The sequence below is a fragment of the Poecilia reticulata genome, chromosome 13 (assembly GCF_904066995.2).
Source record: "Poecilia reticulata chromosome 13, P_reticulata-male-v2, whole genome shotgun sequence".
Lineage (NCBI taxonomy): Eukaryota > Metazoa > Chordata > Actinopteri > Cyprinodontiformes > Poeciliidae > Poecilia > Poecilia reticulata.
Window position 1 is genome coordinate 1350304 of NC_088842.1, and position 20252 is coordinate 1370555.

The following is a 20252-nucleotide window of genomic DNA, read 5'->3' on the forward strand; positions in this document are numbered from 1 at the left end:
AAGTATTTTCTATAATGCCTTTCAATATTCTACCTAGTGATATTTTTAATTTCCTCTCACCGTTAATGTTTTTTATAAACACAGTGGGCTGCTGGTGGACCTCCACAGCACCTCTGCCACCAGATTTAGCAAGTTTTCTTGAGGAAAACTCTGTTTAAGCTTCATAAACAGCGTCGTCCTAGAGGAAGACGGTGTGCCGTGAAGCCCATTCCGCAGCAGAGCAGTCTGTTACTGAAGTTACATCTTGGTTTCTGTTTAGCGGTGACACCTTCCTGGAGGGGGGTGGGTGGAGGTATTGCTGCCAGTTAATTTTATAATTGATCACAGACTGGAACTGTGACCTCGACGTGCAATCAAGCTTTTTGTAATCATCTCAAAGTTTCAAAAATAAAGAATTAAAACAAAAAGGATTATGTGTTATTGCAAAGGCAATTTCAAGTTAGGTGGTCCAGGAGTGTTTTCTAAACAGGTTAGGCAGTTGATCTGTTTTCACGTTGGCCAGGATTTTCTTGCAGAAGAGAATCTATTTTGCTGCCTACAGGAAGTCACATGTATCTTAACTGAGCATTAGAATGACTTAATTCAAACAATTGCTGACCATTAGAATCCACCTCAGAAAAGCTGGTCTGAGGAAACCGTCTTCATATTGTGTATGTATTTACTGCTGTCCAGGCAGGATTGAATCAGCAACCATTGCAACAGTTTGCTGAAGTCACTTTAAACCCGCAGCAGAGCAACAGCACAAACCCAACACTGCCTGCCATTTCTTAGGCAACAGTCTTCACAATGACCACTATTCAAAGTAGTACTGATGTGTGCCATAATAGGAGCCAGGCCCAGAATATTCTATTGTGTCTGCCTGTGTATGTTGTGTTTGTTTGTCTGGGCAGCAGGCTGAAATTGACACAAAGCACACAGATGATGGATAGTGAGTGGATGAGTTTTTCTTTTTGCTTTCTGTAAGTCACTAGGAATTCACTGCTTTGGAATTGCACTTCTACCATGTAAGTAATGATTACAATTCATGCAGACTTTTCACAACAAAACTTCCAACGTTGTATGTATGCACTGTGTTTTGTGAAGAGTTCTGTCTCCTGTCTCTTAGGATGAAAATTTGATTAGTTTTAACATCTTAAAATAACCTTAAGCTAAACTTTGTCTGTGTTTTTATTTTTTAATCAAACAGTTCATATTATGTACGGCCTCAAAAAAAAAAAAAACATTAGCCAAAAGAATTTTTAGATAAGTCTACATATAAAATACCTAGTAAAATAGTTTGTTTCGTTTAGCCACTAAATATCTATGAACAAGATGCCTCCTGGGTTTACTGTCACTAAATTAATGTTTAATTTTGAATGAGCCAGCAGAGCAGGAACGCAAATAAATATTAAACTGGATTGAAAGTGAAGAGCCAATTGTATCACAAACCAGTGAAACAAATACAATTTTCCTCTCTGAGGTAATCATGAGGTGGTATGCTTTCTAAAGACAGCACAATTCTTAGTATATTTTAGCAACTATAGAAAAGGAATGGAAAATATAATATATATAAAAAAACATATCTAGGCTTTAGAAATTACCACCCATTGTAGCAAGGAAATTTACCAAGCTCTCCTGTTATGGACATTTCACAATGATTCATGACAGTAACATGATAGTTTGAGACACTGAGAGAAGTTGCTCTAAACAACAACAGTCTTCTTCTAATGACCTTCCAGTCTTTTCAGATTCTATATCCTTTGTGGTGAAGAGAGTTGAAAGTCCATCAGAATAAAGCCGAACACCATGAGTTTATCCTATTGGCCTAATGTTGGTATACAGAAGCTAATGTCTGCTCTTCAGGATTCTAAAACTACTTCCACCTCTAAATGTTTGCAAAAATAAGCAATCAACTTCCAGTGCACTATGTCTCTTTTACAATAATTACTTCTTTCTGATAAAGCAAACGATGAGGAGCAGAGAACACTTCACAGTGTCTGATGACTGCTTCTTCTATGCTCAGTAAAGTGGATAAGCACATCTAAAATGTATCTACTGACATGTACTATACTAAATATAATATAAATATACTAAAACATTTGTTTCATACTCTGATCTTTTATTAAATGTACAACAGGTTTGGACTGTAAGCTTCAAATTTCAGAGTAAATCGGTTTAAATATGACCAGCAGCACCACAACTACGGTGTTTGGATTGGTGGATTCAAGAACAACATCAGTATCTATGGAGAGTACAGACAAGCTATGAAATAATTATTTAAATGTGTAATTAATTTATTAAAAACTGGGGATACAGATATAATTTATAAAATATAGAATTAATTATATGTGCCTTTAATTAAATGCACTGATTTCTTTTATAGAAATTAGATATTTCATGATTTAATAAAGTACTACACTTGAACTTCAACCGTCAAACTCAGTGGGGGTGGTGGGGTGGGATCAGGGCAGCTTCTATAGTGACTAACATCTGAGCTGCTGCTTCAAACAGCAGGTCAAGGCAACTTCTTCCAAAATTTCTGTGGAAATGTTTAGAACCCATCCTGGTTTGGGGTGGATCATGGCCTGTTGGGTTTTGTTCAACGGAGATTTAGCTGGACTGATTAAAAGTCCAGCTGTGCAGGCTGCACAATGGCGCAGTTGGTAGAGCTGTTGCCTTGCAGCAAGAAGGTTCTGGGTTCGATTCTCGGCCCCGGTCTTTCTGCATGGAGTCTCCATGTTCTCCCTGTGCATGGTGGGTTTTCTCCGGGTACTCCGGTTTCCTCCCACAGTCCAAAAACATGACTGTTAGGTTAATTGGTCTGTCTAAATTTCCCCTAGGTGTGAGTGTGTGTGTGCATGGTTGTGTGTCCTGTGTGTCTCTGTGTTGCCCTGCGACAGACTGGCGACCTGTCCAGGGTGACCCCACCTCTCGCCCAGAACGTTAGCTGGAGAGGCACCAGCAACCCTCCTGACCCCACTAAGGGACATGGGTGTAAAGAAAATGGATGATTGAAAAAAGAACATCCCCAGAAAATATTCATGCAGGAGAAACCTAATATTTAATCCACCCCAAAACTTGAGTTTCAGTGTATAGAAAAAAAAGCAACGAGCGACAAATCCAGCTAGTTTCTCTGGTTTGTTGGATACTTTGGTGAAAAAACGGGAAAGCAGTTGATACTCAAAATGAAAGGACTCGAAAGCAAAGAAAAAACCTGAACGGCACATCCCTACTTTGTCATTGCCCAAAGACACAATACTGAAACTGGCAATGAAATGTCATTGATTGGCTATATATTGTCATTGATTGATCCATAAACATTAATGTTGTCTCCACAAATCAACTTAACAGTTCTCCATCTCCGCTGTCCACCGGACTCTTGGTTTCGCCATGTCAGCAATTCTTTGTTTGGGAATCCCCTCCGTGCTTAAGTCATGCTTTCTGATTGGCTACCTGTCACAGTCAACAGGTTGCATTCTCGTTCCCAGTTGGGGAACACCACACACTCTGCCATAATTGGCCCAAGGGAATCCCACATGTTGAATATCCCAGATTTTAGATTGGAATGATCCCGATGTTCTACTGACTGGACCGGATCAGTCTTAACACACAACACACAGCAGGATGATTGGTTACAACTATCCTAAGCAATAGTATTAAAACGCCAAACGTTCAAAAAAATGTAATCTTTGAAACTTACTAGTTGATCATTATAAGGAGCATAATGATTAGAATGAACACAAACCCTGATCTCTGACTGTTTGTTACAAAATGTACCACATCATACTTTTTTTTTAAAGAGCTACTTCTGCATTTTCTGTCAGTGCAAAATGTAATAAGGTTACATGATGCGCCAGAAACTATTACAAAATTTGTTCATGGATTTTGTTAAATTGTTATGTAACATTTTCTAATTATTTGCTTAATGTAGTTTTAATTATTTTTTATTACATTTTGGAGGCCAGATTTGTATTACGTTATTGAAAAATGCAGCACTACACATGACCAACACCCTTCTGATTTGTGGAGAATCTTACCTTATTGGACACCAGTTTAACATTCCCTGAAGCCAGAGCTACGGCAGTATCAGCCATGACCTCTGCCTTGATGGAGCCTAGGCCTCCCGTGGCACTAGTCTTGATAAAGCTGTCTAACACCACATCAAGCAGATCCGTTATCTAAAGATAAGAGAAATGAGTCAAAAAATGACAGAACCTTGATGGAATGAAAAGAGGTTCTCCATTTGTTGGGCTGAAACTCACTTGGCCCAGGCTGCCCCAGATCTTGGCCTGGATGGAGGGATACATCTGTTTTTCATTTATTGTCATTGTGATAAGTTTGTCCAGGATGGCAGTGACACGCTGACGTTTGGCATCGTCATTATGTTTGCAGAAGCGGACCAAGTTTAGAAGCCAGGGTGTCATGTACTCCAGGCAGAGATGCTTGAGCTCAATACCTGTAAGAAAACATTTAGAACTTCTGCTTAACGTTCACAGAAAGCACAAGTATTTACTATTAAATATTAAAATTTTGGTTGGCATTTTTTCGGGTTTTTTTTCGTTTTTTTTTTTGACACTGTTGAGCCTTCCTCAAAGTCCTGCTATCCACTGCAGGGTTTCCCCCAGTGTATTATAGACCTGGCGGCCCGCCATGCTTTACTAGCGCCACCGCCAAGCTAAGCCTTTCTTGTTTTTTTTGTTTGTTTTTTTTTAGGAAAATAAAATAATAAAAAAATAGCCTTTTTTTAAGCTGGACTGCAAGTGTTTCTGTTGCTCCGAGCGTTTCACTATCAGAGCAGATTTATTCCTAAAAGATATGCTTATAGTTAATGCATTTAAAGCCGGACCAATCACACCGCTGGTCTCTGCGCGTTGCCTCGTGTGCTGCAGCAGCTGGATGTCTAAAGTTTACCTCAGCGCGGATCCCACGCTCATCCTTTCACTTGAACTGGACACAACCTGTCCGCTATGGATATTTACATCAAACCCCGGTGAGGAATTATGACTAGTTATGAGGAGTTATTGATTAAGGTAAGAGTTTAAACCCACTGCGTTAGCTCTGGTTGCGCAGCTCTACGTGAACCGCAGAAATAACTTGTAGTCACGCTTTCAGTGGTGCTTTGAGCGAGCGAATGATGTATATTTGTGAACAAAACATTATGCGACGTTTACATCTCAACGTCGTATAATGTTGACAGGGCGTTTGGCCCAGTCTTCCCTGCAAAGTTTAGGTCTGTGTTGCCGGTTAGCCGGTGCGTTAGTGGTTAACGACTCAGTGCTAATCACTCGTCGTGCAGGTTTAACCCAGTGAGGAGCTTTCGGGCTCTCCTCGCAGTCACGCATCATGCTGATTCTATATTATTTTATTGTTATTGCTAGTATTATTTTTCCGGTTACACTAAGCACCAAACCATATCAAATGTTTTGTCCACATATAGTCAGACAGTTAATGCGCGCGGCCACCGGAGATCTAAAAAACTCGTCCAGAAACTCGACCAACCAAAATAGCTTCTGTCCCCTTGTTAAAAACTCAGCAGACACAAAATGTGTGTGTATGTGGTGTATGAGGCCTTGAGCAGAATATGACTTATGGGCTTCTTTTGTTGCTAAAAACATCAGCACCTCTAACAGCTTCTGTGTTAGATTTAGTGAAATCTAGAACAGGGGGAGTAATTTAACTGGCAAACCTAAAAAGCAATAAATTATAATTGCTGTTTACTAATTTGTATTTGTGAACAAACGGAGCTGAAACTCAAAGATTAAACTCACAGCATCAGACTGTAGCTATGGTAACAAAACAATCTCACTATGAATATTGCTTTTTTTTAAAGATTTTTTTTAGCTCTATTGGCCTTTATTTGATAGTTAATTGACAGGAAAGTGGGTAATGAGAAAAGGGGGAAGACATGCAGCAAAGGTCGCCAAGGCTGGGAATCGAACCTGTGACAGCTGCATCGAGGACTAGGGCCTCCATATGTGGGTTGTGCTTAACCCCTGCGCCACCATAGCACATCGACTATGAATATTGTTCTTTGAACTTCTACAAAGTAAACTTGGCCGCTCCTTAAAATCTTACATATAAATGTTAAATAATTTAAAGTCTTTTAATTTATATATGCTGAAACCATTATGTCAAATTTAGCAGCAATGATAATCTCAATAAACAAATGCTACATTTATATATCTGTGGACTATGTTAAAATATTAGCATTTATGGGGCCCCTGAAGCCCTGGGGGCCCTGATGGAGCTGCTGACTTAATTTGGATTTAACAGAAGTGCAAATAATTGATATTCATTTTAATTGTATTTTTTGATTAGTTGTTTTTAAGACTAGTTGCGGGTTTATATAGCAGTTCACTGGCGATGTTTTTCCATAGCATATAATTACCCAGTTATATTTTTACTTTTATTGTCTACTTAAGATCTCTGAATACAAAAAAACGGTGGACCGTCTCGGCGCCCTGACCACCGGGCTTAGCAAGTTTTCTGGGGGAAACCCTGCACTGTAACTACAATTGCCTTCCAAATTATACAGTTACTGCATGTAGTTTTAATGCATGTTAGGCGTTTCAAAAACTTTGACATCTAATAAAAAAATAAAAAAAATAAAGAGATAAAGGACACACTTGTGCATTAACTCTATAAAGTGGGGGTCTCCCTGCAAACTATTAGGCATCACTAAAGCACAAAAATGCCATTACAACCACACCACCGTTTACCACAAACAAAGCAGACCTAAGCTTCAAAGTATTGTAAGAAATACCTCTGCTATTTTTGGATGCCCTGGAGGTGAGTTCTTCATATTACCAGGAATCTTTCTAATTACTGCTCTAATACTTTACACAACATTTACAGCTATGTTTACTGGCAATATGGCAAACACAGGCACTTGAAGAATGAAGCAAGTGAAGCAACCAGTTTTAAAAGTAGGTATGAAGCAAACTTATGGTTGTGCTTACCCACTTTTCGACTCCAAAAAATGTGATCTACTTTTGCATTCCGATAGTCTTGGTTCATTTAAATAATCTTCTTTTTAAACTAATTAAAAAATAAATGGTAGCGATATTTGTACATTTTTACTCTACCCTCTACTTTGAGTGTATTCAGTCCAACACACTCACTTCAGAAATAATCCTAATTTAATCTCAACATAATCAAAATTCATTGTCAGTTTCAGTAGAACAGAGTCTTTGTGAATCCATTACCTCGCAGGATTCACTCCTCCTGGAGCAGCAAATTGCTTACATTGTGTCAAGTGTCAAATACCTACTTCAGGTAAATGTCATGCTAAATGTGTAGCAGTCTTACTGGATTTGCTGAAGCCAGAAATGCATTCCTCCAAGAACTCCAGTGTCAGATGTGGCTCATTTGCAGCAAGAGTCTTGCTGATGGAGACAATAAAAAGTGTGTTGTTCGCTGGGATACAGAGACCGGACGTCTCCAACAGCTGTCCCTCTATCTTTAGGTTAAATGTGCAAGTCAAAGCACAGAGGAGATTGTAGGCTGCAGACCTGGATGTGGAAAAGACAATGAGTAATATTTGGTCAGGTCAAGTATTTCTATACAAAGTACAGCTGATTTTAATTCAATTCAACATGGACTGTGTTTGTCACACAGATCTGTGCCTCCTGGTTTAGCTCTGCATGTATGACAACGCAGTCATACATGGATCAGCCATGCTTTTGGAGCTCAATTAGTTTAATGTTGACAAGCAACTATGGCTGTTGTAAACTATTACTTTAATAATCAAGTATTCAATCAATTATTCCGATGATTAATCGAATAAACAAATAAATTGATAAAATGAAATACTGGTAAATACAGTGATCCCTTGTTTTTCGCAGAGGTTGTGTTCCGAAAATAACCCGCGATAAGTGAAATCTGCAAAGTAGAGTTACCTTTAGTTTTTATAATTATTATACAGCATAATTAAATACCCTACATTGAAACCAAAGAACAAAAGCTGTTTTCAGGTCAGCGGATGTGCGTATTCATCAATCGGGCCTTAATGTGATCCAGAGTCATGTCATCAAAGTGTCTCCTCCAACCTGCCCCGCGAGATTCACCGCTGTATCTACGGCAGATTGATGGATCTCATCAAGCGAGCCTCTGGTCGGGTTTTGCCAGTTTTTTCCAGCAGGCATTCAAAGTTTCAGTTTCCATCTCCTGAATGGCCAATCTGTATTACTTATATTTAAATACCGTGACATAGGTAGAGAAGGAGCTCGGAGACTGTTTAGCCAATCAGGACGCAAAACACAATGGACTGTGAAAAAAATCTGCGAAACAGCGAGACCGCGAAAGATGAACCGAGGGATCACTGTACTGCCATAATGGCAGAATTTATATCAGATATCAACATTGGTCCAAATTTTCAGATTTGGGCATCCCTAACAATTACTTTTTTGTAGTTTAGAAAATAACTTGCAACAGCAATAGCTCACTTTTTAAGTTAACCTGAACAAAAAATATAAAAAAATCCATATTATATTATTACATTATATTTAAAGTAATAATAAAGAGGCAGACTCACAAAGATACTTCTAAAAACATGTCTATACTCCAGTTGTTAGTTTATATTTTCACAATTTAATTGAATTCTCACTTTGTCCAGCCATTTATAGCTTTTGTGTCCATGTGAGCGACTGGACTTGGCTGCTCCCTCACACACAGAAACACTTCTACCAGCTATGTACTGCCACGATGCGCTTCGTCACCCAGTTGTTGAGACCGGCATATGTTTGTAGATTTATTTTCCGGTTCATCTATAAAGCTAATGCTACGTTAAGCATCAACTGCAGCACAGCAACCCGGAGTGTTGCGTCTATCCGCTCCACACTACAGGCCTCCTGAAAAACGCTACAACCCCAAACATTATCAATAATCAATGAAATCCCCAGACTGAACTTGAAAATTGGATGTTATGCTGCTAGCACTGAGAATTCGACAACAACTCAGGCAGAAGTAAGAGCTTTGTGCAACATAAATAATTACTTGGCCAAAACAAATAATAAAAAACCTTAAAATTGCTGCTGTTTTATTATTTAGTCATCTAAATAATAAAACATAATTTAAAGACACTATGAGGCAGATAATTTGCCTTGAGGAATTTTAGTAATTGAGGTACTTGGATTCGAGAAATCGTTACAGCCCCACAAGCTACTGTGTTTTATTAGGAAATGATTTTTGGCTTGAAGCCCTTAAGCTACCTACCGGAGACTTGGATCAGAACTCCCCAGGTTGAGCAGAGCGATGTTGAGAAGAGTCCCGGGGACATCTTTTGGACGGATCTTTGTGTGCTGGGGAATTGAGTCAGGCTGAGACAGCTCCCAGCGAGTACGGATATGAATTATGGACTGGACAATGGCATCACACTCTTGGTGCATGAATGTGAGAGGTGTCCCCTGGTTGGCCATGGTAAGAGTAAACTGACTCTCATCCACCAGGCAAATTTCCTCAATCTCTGAGGCATAATAAACATCGTTGAGAAAGACGGGCTGGCCAAGCACCCGGGTCCGCTCAGCTGAGGTTACCTGAACAGCTGTGGAACCCACCTGAGGGGTAAAAAGTATTCATAGGTTTCAGAAATCTTGTTCTTGCTGCACCCTTTAGAATTATCTAATTCTTGCTTGTTGATATTAACAACACTAGAGGAAATCTAACTTTTCATTGCCACCGTACCTTTATTGAAACTTTGGTGTCTTTGTGAGCCAGCTTGAGGGCATTGTGGAACACTTTGAGGTCTTCTTCCAAAGTCAAAGTGGCTGCTGGGAGTTTCTGTTGGTCTTGTTCAATGTGTTCTGCCAACTTGGCTGGAGAGTCAATAAACTGCAGGCGCTTGCTCCCCTTAAGACCAGTCAGAAGCCTCTCATGATACTTGGTGTATTCCCTCACCCAAGTGTTGCAGTTGTAGACATAAACTGCTGCCACATTCTCATACGCAAAGCCAGGAAAGACCACAAACCACTTGGATAGAAAGTCAGTCTTGAAGCGATTGCTTGGTCCAACATGAGTTAAGTCTACAACTATCTCATAGGGCTTAGCGTAGTAAGGTTTGAGGGTGAGGAGAACATGGTAGATGAGCAGGTCACCATTAATTTGGCCCGTTTTGAACCTGAGGAAAGACAAAAATAGATATGGTAAAATACACACTCAGGTTTTTCTGAAATAAGTGCTCTTTAGATAGAACAAATACACAAATATACAGATGACACAAAGCATGCTTTGAAACATTAAGTGTCTAAAAATACTGATGCTTTTGCTTCTTTAAGAACAGCTCTTCAGCTTCTGTAGCTTCGGACCTGACACCCTGAAATAAACCAAGCAGAGAAAAAGACCAAGTGCAAAGGTCGAGAGGACCATTCACAGCAGTTCTCAAGTCTGCATCAGTTCATTCATCTCCCTGTTTCAACACACAGGCTTCTGGAAACTACCTTATGTAAGTATTAAACTAGAAACAATGCAAAGAATTTAAAGCAATGATCGTCAGTAAAAAGAAAATGTAAAAATGATGCAAAGATAAACCAAAACTGGGTTGTAATTTTGCTCTCCATGATGACATTCTTTTTTTTCAGAACATGATGAAAACCACCAGAACTCTGTGCCTGTTTCTCCTGTTCCTGCTCCACCCTGCTGAAGCAGACCAAGCTCTTTCTACTACCACCATGGATTTACCCACATCCCAAGACCAAACAGGCAGCCCAACATTTACAGCTGAGTCCCACCTCACAGCAACTTACCATGAAAACCCAGCTGTTGCAATCAACGCCACTGGTGGCGACTGCTTAATTGACACTGAGATGGGTCTCATTGCTATTGGTTCAGCAGGAGGGTTAATCCTCTGCTTACTGGTTACAACATCTGTGCTTGCATGTCAGATCTGTGTCCTTCAGCACCGGGTCTACATCCCCCGAAGTCGCCAATCTAATACGGACATAAGTGGTACTCACTACTGGGAAGCAGATCAAACAGAGACAGAAGGGCTGGTTGGCCCGTGTGATACCACTGTTATGCTAGAGGAGGTGAGAACAGACGGTATGACTGACATACAGGAGGCTAAAGAGGAAGCTTGGGCAGGACTTGATGAAGGGAAAATAACTTCTACTGAACTTGAAGAAAAAGTCTTTCAGATCCAGAGCTCCAGTTCTAAGGATTCCTGTTTGGAGGTCCCCAAGGATTTGGAAGACATGCCTCTTGTTGTATGAAATGGTAACCCAACCCTGTCTAAACATACCAAATTTTTTATGTTGTCTTTATTCTCATTTTTCAGAAACTAAAGTTATTGTAAAACATAAAGCTACTTGGATATTAAAAAAATGGGATTATCTCTAGAATTTAAGATTAATTTAAACTTAAAAAGAAACCAATAAATTAATACTGATGGAAGATTACAAATTGTACAGTTTTTGAAAAAGTTGAGCTGTGTCAAAATTGTTTCTTCACTAACAGATTCAAGTTCAAATATGAAGAAAGTGTTTATACACAAAGCAAAGTTTGATGTTTGAGTTGTACAGTATGATGCTACAGAACTACTTCTGGTCAACATCAATTAAACAAATAAAAGAAAAAGAAAACACTGAAATAAGTATGTGAGACACTTACTCATATTTATAGAATATGAGAAATCTGAAAGAATATTTTAAGCTTTCAGTTACAACCGAGTTCATCCTGGCCAAATTAGGAAGAATTATTTTGACATCCCAACGTGTCCAATTTTAATCAAAAACTTCATGAGAGATTGTGGAGAAAAAACAAATTTTTGTTCTGTTCATAACAGAGCAGTCTGTTTATAAAGTGGCCTTTAACCTCATCTGACAGTCAATAAGTGCTTTAGAGTGTTGCTCTTACTCATACTTTTTCAAACAAACTTATGCAGCTCCTTGTGCAAGCATTTATGCCACTTCACAATTATGCAGTACTTTGTGTCTGGTTATCAAGTAAATCATAATAAAATAAGGTTTGTGACTAAAACATGACAAAATATCAACAGTTCAGGAGACAATAATACAACATGCATTCTCTTCAGATAGCGCTTTTTTCTTTTTTTTTTGCAGTCTCCAGGGTAAAAGGGTAACGGTATGGATCAATGGAAAGGTTGGGGATTAGTACCAAATTAGAAAAACCTGAGATATGAAATAATATTGGTGAATGTCACAATAATGATATGATTTGTGATAAATAAATTTTTTTTTAAAAGCCTTGCAATCTTTCTGCTTTGAGTTCATAGCAAACATAGACTCCGGGTAATGTGTGGTCTTTACATCTACTAAGTGAAAAAAGAAAAACATAACACCTAAATAATTAGGGGTGCACCAATTGTAGTTTCCTGGCCGATTGCCGATTACCTATCTTTAAAAACCCTGACCTGTCGATTCCAATTTTGGCTGATAGCAATTTTTTTCTCTGAAATGTCGCTAAATATAGCAATTGAGTCACAGAGTTGGCAACAGTGGGGTAACCTGGTGGGCCGGTCTGTCAGTCAAACCTCTAATCAGAGAGCAGAAGAAGACAGCAGTTAATTTTTAGACATTTGTTGAGGTACATAAGATCACTGGATAATATCGTTTTCATATTTTAGCATCGGCCGATCACTGATCTCCCAAAATTAAAGAAATCAGCGCCGATAAATAGGTGCACCCCTATAAATAATCAAACAGGTATTGCGGTCCAGCCAAGAATCAAAAAAACGTTTTTTTGGTCCTCAAAAATCTGTCTCTAAGTCTGGTTGTGTGTTCTTAAGATCCCGTACCGCTCTCCTGAAAGAAGCAGAACAAACAGTATATTGCCTGGGGATCTCCAGCTATATGCCTGGCCTTCTTCTGGATCCGTTAACATGTCCACATGTAGGATTGGACTTCGGTTACCAGACCATAAGCACTTTTGTACTAAGCTGCAGCTGTGCAACAACAACAACAAAAAACAAATCAAAGAAATGTAATTAAGATGGGACACAGCTGATCTCATGTGCAGTCAAAGCAGTTCTTAAAATGCAGATGACCTAAAACTGATGATCTTTATAGTTATATAGTTGTTCAACCAGAGCTTCCAAATATCTACATATGAACAAAATTTTTGGTACCCCTCTATCAATGACCAAAAAGCCCATAATGTTCACCAAAATAATTTGAAAGTGACAAGTTCCAAATTAAAATTTACTACCATAAAAACCAGACATTACTTTTGAAATGTGGCTCAGCATAATCATAAAAAAAAAAAATCAACTAATGAAAAAGATCTGGACGAAAATGATGGTATCTCTACAGACATATTACGGACATATTGATGTACATCCAATTAATGTTATCTTATATTTTATAAAGGCTCACGTCTATAAACATTTGCAAAAAATTTCTGCAAATGTTTTAGGAGTGTGTTGCTTTATTTAATTACTGTAATCAGTTATTTTAACTATTTTTATGGTGGATTCTTACATTAATTTTGACAGAAAGTAACTGGAATAGTCTTTGACAGGAAACTAAAGAGAAGTTAGATTCTTTTCAGTTTTGTCTTGCATCAAAAGACAACTTTTGTCTTACATCAACTTTACTCTTACCTAGGGTTTAACAAAATAGTAGGGGAGCACACATGGTTGTCAGTTTAAAATGTCTCATTTCCTGTCAGTGAGGAAAGCGTCAGTTTCAACATCTCAAAAAGGTGGGGTTTTCTGCTCTTAGTTCCTGCTTTCCTTCAGTCAACATAATGTTAAGCCTAAAAGGTTAATCTTCAAACTTTTAATACATCTTGATACCAAACCGGGTTATCCTTGTAGAGTCACAGGTAAGTACAAGTTTCTGAACCTAAAGTACTTTTTATTGTCTTAAAAATTAGGTTTATGTTCAATGGCTGTTTCTAGAAAAGATCTTCAACATGCTATGTGATCTTATAAATACAGTAAAATTCAAATTATTAATTAGCTCTATGCAAGGTCAGATTTTATTCAAATATTTGAACTGACTTTTAAAGGCATTTGTAAAGTCACTTTTCATACATTTTAAGACTCAATAAAGAGAACATTTTCATATCTTTATTGTTGAAACTTTGTAAACCAAAGAGGACCCATCACTTACATGCATTAAAACAACTGAACTGTCCAAGCACAGGCTCCTCTCAGAAGGCCAGTGGTATGATGTACTAAGTGCAACTGTTTTGGTTGCTTGTAAGGAAAAATAGCACATCTGGTTCAACACGCCAAACACCAGAAAGAATATAGGGTTAATTTTCATCAAGAAGATGAGGATCAGTGATGTTTGAGAGAGTATTGATGACCTACGGTTGACTTGCATTTGCGGGAAGCCATCACTGAGGCCAAATATAACTTCAGTTTAAGAAAAAATAAGGTTGCTTTGTGTACAGGGTATGATGTGCTTGAGTTCCTAATCTGTCATAATTCACCTTGGATTACTGGACATATGAAATCCAGCAAACATGTAAACAGATTTAACATGCAAACCTGCAAAATTACAATGTCAACCAAATTATTTTAAAAATTTTAAAACAAAGGCTACAAAGATAAGCACAGCTCATTTGCAGAATGAGCTACTTCTGTGTTTCTGTTTTTAAAGCACGGAAGCAGCTTAAAGAATGTGTTAATTAAATAAGTTTCCCTTCTGCTTTTATATGCTTTGTAATGTTTTTTTTAAAATGTATGCAAGTTGTCTCATTGCGATCCAAGATCTCAGAAAAACCTGTTAGCACCATGTATCATATGTTAACACCATGTACATGGAAAAACTGAATGCATTTTAAAAAATGTGTAATTTATCATTCTCCTAGGTAATTACTGTAAGATATGAACCTGGGATCAACAATAAGAAAAACTTATTTCGATGTATGAAGCATATCAAGTTACAATTCTTGGTGTTGGTTATTTTTTCATGAGAAGTCATTGACAATGAATCTGGATCTCCGTCTGTTCTAGTGTGAAACATCAGGTGTACGTAACAGAAGATCTGAGGACAAAATGATCAGCTTTACCTTCATTATTTTTCTGCCAATGGCAGCAATCAGCACAGTAAAATCTGAGCTGCAACTCAACACCACAGACATGACAACAGGCAACATGACCCAAAACACCCAGTTGGCAACACGACAGCTATCAACTTTACAACAGCTGTCAGAGATCCCATCAGTCAACACAACAACTACCAGTGTTGATAGGACTACACCAGAGGACCCAAGAACCTCTACTCCTTCACTGCATAGAACTCGGATGACGCCTCCAGGAATACTTTCAGTAAATAGTGAGACAGCACTAACTCTCACCAGTTCATCAAATACACCAACTGTTAAGTCTAACATTTGGAAATCCATAACAACGACTCTGACTAGTCAGACCAGTCAGCGAATCAAAAATTCAACAGCCCCTCCGATGCTAAGCAACATTACACAAAACCGTGGCACACAGAGAACAACAACCTCAAAGATCAGGCTAAATGAAGTGACCTCCTCATTTATACCTACATCCACATTGACGGCCATTCATACGCAAACCACGTCAATCAAGCCTGAAGAAAGAAAATCTAAAAGTACCAAGCGAGTTCCAGGTGGTGACACAACACAACCCTCAGAGACACCAATCGTTGACAAGGCAGAGAAAAATGGTTCACAACACGGCAAAGTTGTGGCAGCAATAATAGGTTCAATGCTGTCACTGATGATTGTAGGATTTCTGCTCATTTGCATCAGCAAACAGAGACTTCAGAAGAAGCAGACGACTACTAGCTGGGCAGGTCCTTCGCCACTACTGGATGGGGAAGCTAACAATGGCAATGCGGTATTGGGATCATCCAACCGAATTTCCCTGACCAGTTTTCTGCCTCACAGACTTTCAAAAACATTCTCTTTACTTCCAGAAACAAATGAGATGACGGATATTACTTCAAGAGCCACATTAGAAGAAAAACACCAACGAAGCACCTTTGGTCAAGCTATTGATAGAAATGATGCACAAGAAAAATAGTTCACAGCTGCTGTTCCAGAAGAGAACACTGGAAGTGAAACTGAAGAGATAGCTGTAATGTCTGCCGCAGAGTTCTCTTTAGTGAACCAACAGTCATCCTCAAACACAGTTATTCTGGGTTTCCAGCTTTCACGGAAAAACAAAAGGTAGCCATCCATGGTCATAAGGCCTCTTATAAATCTCGAATCAAATCTGAAAGCTGTATACACTTAGTTTCCTGTCTGAGACTGGATGTTGGGGCACTGTGAAAATTTGTGTCATGTTTCTTAATAAACATTAAAACAGCTATTACCATTATGCTCACATCAGCACACAGAAACTAAACCTACATCAACAAATATGACTATCAGAAATGATCTGAATCTTTTTTTTCTTGTGGAATTTACTTAGATAGTACAAAATGCAACTGCATATGTTTAGATCTATCTTGCACTTTAATGAAAAGCAGAAGGAAGTGTTGTAAGAGGAACACACAGCAAGATACAATGTTGCTGGCATGCCACATGCTTGATTTGCTCTCAACACAGTAATACAGAATCACTATGAACAAAAGATCTTCAGAACACAGTCACGAGACCATATGCAAGGAGATATAAACTTAATAGGTAGGATATCCTCATAGGACCTAGAAAACTAAATATAAAGTTTTTCAATCAGGCATTTCTTCTTTAACCACTTCAAAGATGTTTCATAACAAAGGGCAACACAAATGCTTCTTTGTCAAAGCTCTGTTTAGAGTCAGCTGTGTTTTTAAATGTAGAAATGGTTGTTCAATATGGTGGATAGATGGATTAATATCCATCCATCCGTTAAATCTGTTATCTTAAACGCTTAAAAATTAGTTCAGGCATGTGTTATTCTACTTGCTTTGATCTATTCAATTTTATGAAAAAGAGAAATATGGATAATTTATAAGGTGAGTTATCTGGAGCACACAAACTTATTTTTTAAAGTGAAACATGATCAAATTTATGGATTGTATTCAATTCAAAAATGGTCAAATTATGTACAGAGCAAAACCACGGTTGCCAGAAAATAACAAAAAACTTCTCCTAAAGAAGAGGTTCAGGGGAGAAGAACATTTTAGAAAACAATATTAAATTTTAGAAAACAAAGCACGGACAAAAATGAAGATAATCTGCAATAGTATTTTATGCTGTGTAAATTTTAATAAATTTTTAAAAATGATTAGTGCAAAAACATATGATTGTAACATTGTTTTAAGTACAAAAAGGGCTTCCAGTGGCATGTTGTTGAGTGATATTAAATGAGTGCAGGTGTTATGCATGTATATCGCATTATAAAGAATAGAAAATAGTTTTGGTTGTTTTGAAGTTGTACTGTCATCTTCCATGAGTCTGTTGATTGTGCCGATGCTGTAGACTACAGTCTAATAAATTATTTGTGTAAATAAGACTTTTGAAAGTGTAGAGTGAATATTTGTGACATGGATATCAAATTGCATGAATGAATATTTATAGCTTGGGAAGTATTTGGATCCTTTAGTCAAAACTGAAATGTACAAAGAAACTGGATGAGTTAGTTCGGGATAAGATTTAATAAATGGTGGCAACAGAGGTATTCGGTTAGTATTACTATTTTTATGTCATTATTTCTCTAAGTTGACATTTGTTTTTAATGTTGGAAATAAAATGTCGTTATCATCGTCATCTTTTGTCTTTCTTGTTATTGTTGGAATCATGGTCAAGAACAACACCATGCTCAACACAAAAATGGTTTGGGCACTGAATGGTTTTGTCACTGTTTACGCTGTGTTTATTTTTTAATGATGTACAGCACCCCCTGGAGAGGTGCGGGTACTGTCCCCCACTCATAGCCATATTCGGGTTACAGTGCCTCGAGTAAAATGTGGGTTAGAGTCCCAGTTAAACGATGTTTAACTAAAGTCCTATGGGGTTTAGAGTCCCAGTTGACGGCGTTTCAACTAAAAACCTAGAGGTTGGAGTCCTTGTCAAACGGCGTTCTGACTTAAGTCCCAGAGGGATAGAGTCCCAGATAAGGACAGGGGTGTGGATGTCGTCCCCCCTGGTTGAAAAGGGGTGCGGATTTTAATGTTTTTATCTATATTAATCTTTTTTTTTTATTATGTAACGCACTTTGAAATGCCTTGCTGCTGAAACGTGCTATACAAATAAAATTTTCTTTGATTGATTGAAACAGCAGTAAATTATTCACTCATCTTAAATCTGCTTTACAGAAAAACAAAGAACAATTTTTTTTACTTCATACACTGGAGTTTACGGATATATTTTACCAGAACAAAAGTTACTAATTTTCCAAAAATAATCCCTTTAAGGTTTGCATATCAGCACATCTTCTGGTGGAGGGAAATGAGTCTGCCAGTCTGAATGCAATAGGACTTATACTTCTGAGGGGTAATTTCTGTAGTTTCAAGCTAATAGCACATGTTTTCTGTGTAATTAAACCCTTTAGTCTAGCGGTTCTCAACGTGGGCGGTACCGCCCCCCAGGGGGCGTTCAGAGGACGGCAGGGGGCGCTGGCGGACATTTTTACATAAGGGGGGCGCTGGGATGCCTTTGGGGGGCGTTTGGTCGAAGGTAAACTTTACATCTTAAATGCACAACAATGCCAGTTTAGACTTTGAGCAACTTGGTAAAACTGTATTGTGTAACATTAAACCATGCTTGGCTGCAACTGTATCGATGGCAGCTCTTCTTCTATTCAGTGTTTGTTAGCTTCTGTTAGCTTCTTGGCGCAACTCCGTTCTCCTGCTACTGGTAGCTAAAATCACGACACCCTCACTGTGTATCTCTCTGAAAAATGAACCTATTTAAATAAAGAAATCAAGAAATCCCTCCATGGGTGATACCACGATAGAGAGCGTTCATTTTATAGCGTTAACACGGTGCTGTAAGTGGTCCGGTATGAAACGGGGGTGATAGAACAACACAGCACTTTAAAATTTCAATAATCAGAATGCAGAAATTGTTTCCGTTGCTTTAAAAGGTTTATGTCAGTCTGCCTTTTCCCAATCGATACGCTTCCCGACCGCCCTGCAACTTAGGGGCTTAAAAAAATGATGCACACATTGCGTAAAACTCTGAAACAGGAGAAGCGGGACATAAAACGGAGCAACGAACTAGATGTGAATTATGGCATAAAAACAAAGAATCCGACGCAAAACAGTGAAAAAATCAGCACATGATGTGAAACATCATTTGTTGATTAGGCGGCACAGCAGGTGATGAGTGAAGATTACTCATGGTGATTGTCAATAAGCGATAAAATAAATCTAGCAACAGGAAAGAAACTAAAGTGGACATAGCAATAAACCAAGAGAGGATAATACTAATCAACGGAAACTAAATGGAAATGAATGAAGAACAAAATGCAAGAATAAGCTAAGAAACTAAAGTAAATACAGAGGAATAAGCTGGTATGGCAAGACCTTTTGAGCAATAATTAATACATAGGAATGTATGGCAAGAATAATCAGACACTATTTCCACATAAAAGGTAAAATAATATTGTTGAAATGTCATGGGTTTGTTGAGACCACATCTAGTACTGAGAATAAATATGTCTTACAGACCATAACAGTAAAGAACTGATCACTTATTTATGTTTTTAATTAGATTTGATATATTTATTTCTTCAATATTATTTTTCATGTCAGTGTTAATGTCATGAGGCTGATGACTCCATGACACTTTCAATTTGACTCATTAGGATTTGATTAAGAACCAGATTTGTAATTTCTGTCCAGTAAAACTATTAATCTATAATCAATAGACAGGTCTATATAAAGATATAATCCATGTTTCTGTCTCATATTTGTATGGCATTAAAAGGACCTGGAACTTTTGTTTTTCCACTGAAAGCTCTGGTTTGCACAATAAATGCCATGTGGGTGAAGTTTTATGGATGATACTCTGATGTCCCATTCTCCTGAAGGCAGCACAGAGCTGCACCACCAGAAACCGACAGAAACACTGAAGAGAAGAAGAGCTATGATTAATGTAGTTACAGTTCTATCCATGTTTTAATGTTGCAGAGCTCAGTCGTTTGCAAATAGCTCAAAGTTTAAACTGGCATGTTGAACATCTTTTATCTGGTCATTTTGTACAAGATTTAACAACTAGAAAATGGCACAAAATAAGAATCTTTTTTCCACTCTGATTGGCCTACCAATGTTAACTTGAATGTTCATTGCATTTTTTGTAGACACCTGTCAAAATAATTTCTATTCCCATGACTTTTTTGTTCTCTGGGAAATTATTTTTGATGATAAATACAGAAAAAAGCATAAAAAACATCTACAATAGTGATAGTA

The 20252-nt window shown here is 38.0% G+C and overlaps 2 protein-coding genes and 1 long non-coding RNA gene across 5 annotated transcripts in view; 2 read left to right on the plus strand and 1 right to left on the minus strand.

Moving 5' to 3' along the window:
- Nucleotides 1-20252, minus strand: part of nf1a (neurofibromin 1a) — a 123336-nt gene that overhangs the window by 18066 nt on the left and 85018 nt on the right. For both annotated transcript variants that reach the window (XM_008425150.3, XM_008425149.3), the window contains exons 36-40: nucleotides 9661-10093; nucleotides 9193-9533; nucleotides 7288-7490; nucleotides 4242-4435; nucleotides 4017-4157 (exon numbers count right to left, since the gene is read on the minus strand). In XM_008425150.3, coding sequence (XP_008423372.1) covers nucleotides 4017-4157; nucleotides 4242-4435; nucleotides 7288-7490; nucleotides 9193-9533; nucleotides 9661-10093 — 1312 coding nt within the window. The remainder of the gene's footprint in view (nucleotides 1-4016; nucleotides 4158-4241; nucleotides 4436-7287; nucleotides 7491-9192; nucleotides 9534-9660; nucleotides 10094-20252) is intronic.
- LOC103474302 (uncharacterized) lies at nucleotides 832-12177 on the plus strand. Of its 2 annotated transcripts, none has more exons than XR_535144.3 (3): nucleotides 832-1004; nucleotides 10251-10417; nucleotides 10554-12177. It is a non-coding gene; the product is annotated as an uncharacterized LOC103474302 (long non-coding RNA). The 2 variants fall into 2 exon arrangements; XR_535145.3 differs by having other exon boundaries at nucleotides 835-1004; nucleotides 10256-10417.
- On the plus strand, nucleotides 13659-17607 carry LOC145547513 (uncharacterized). The gene is made up of 2 exons (XM_008425146.3): nucleotides 13659-13755; nucleotides 14897-17607. The coding sequence occupies exon 2, from the start codon at nucleotides 14939-14941 to the stop codon at nucleotides 15935-15937; it is 999 nt and encodes a 332-aa protein (XP_008423368.1). The 5' UTR covers nucleotides 13659-13755; nucleotides 14897-14938; the 3' UTR covers nucleotides 15938-17607.

Bases quoted from the DNA above. Each gene is read 5' to 3' on its own strand.
- LOC145547513 (XM_008425146.3), top strand. From the start codon at position 14,939: ATGATCAGCTTTACCTTCATTATTTTTCTGCCAATGGCAGCAATCAGC.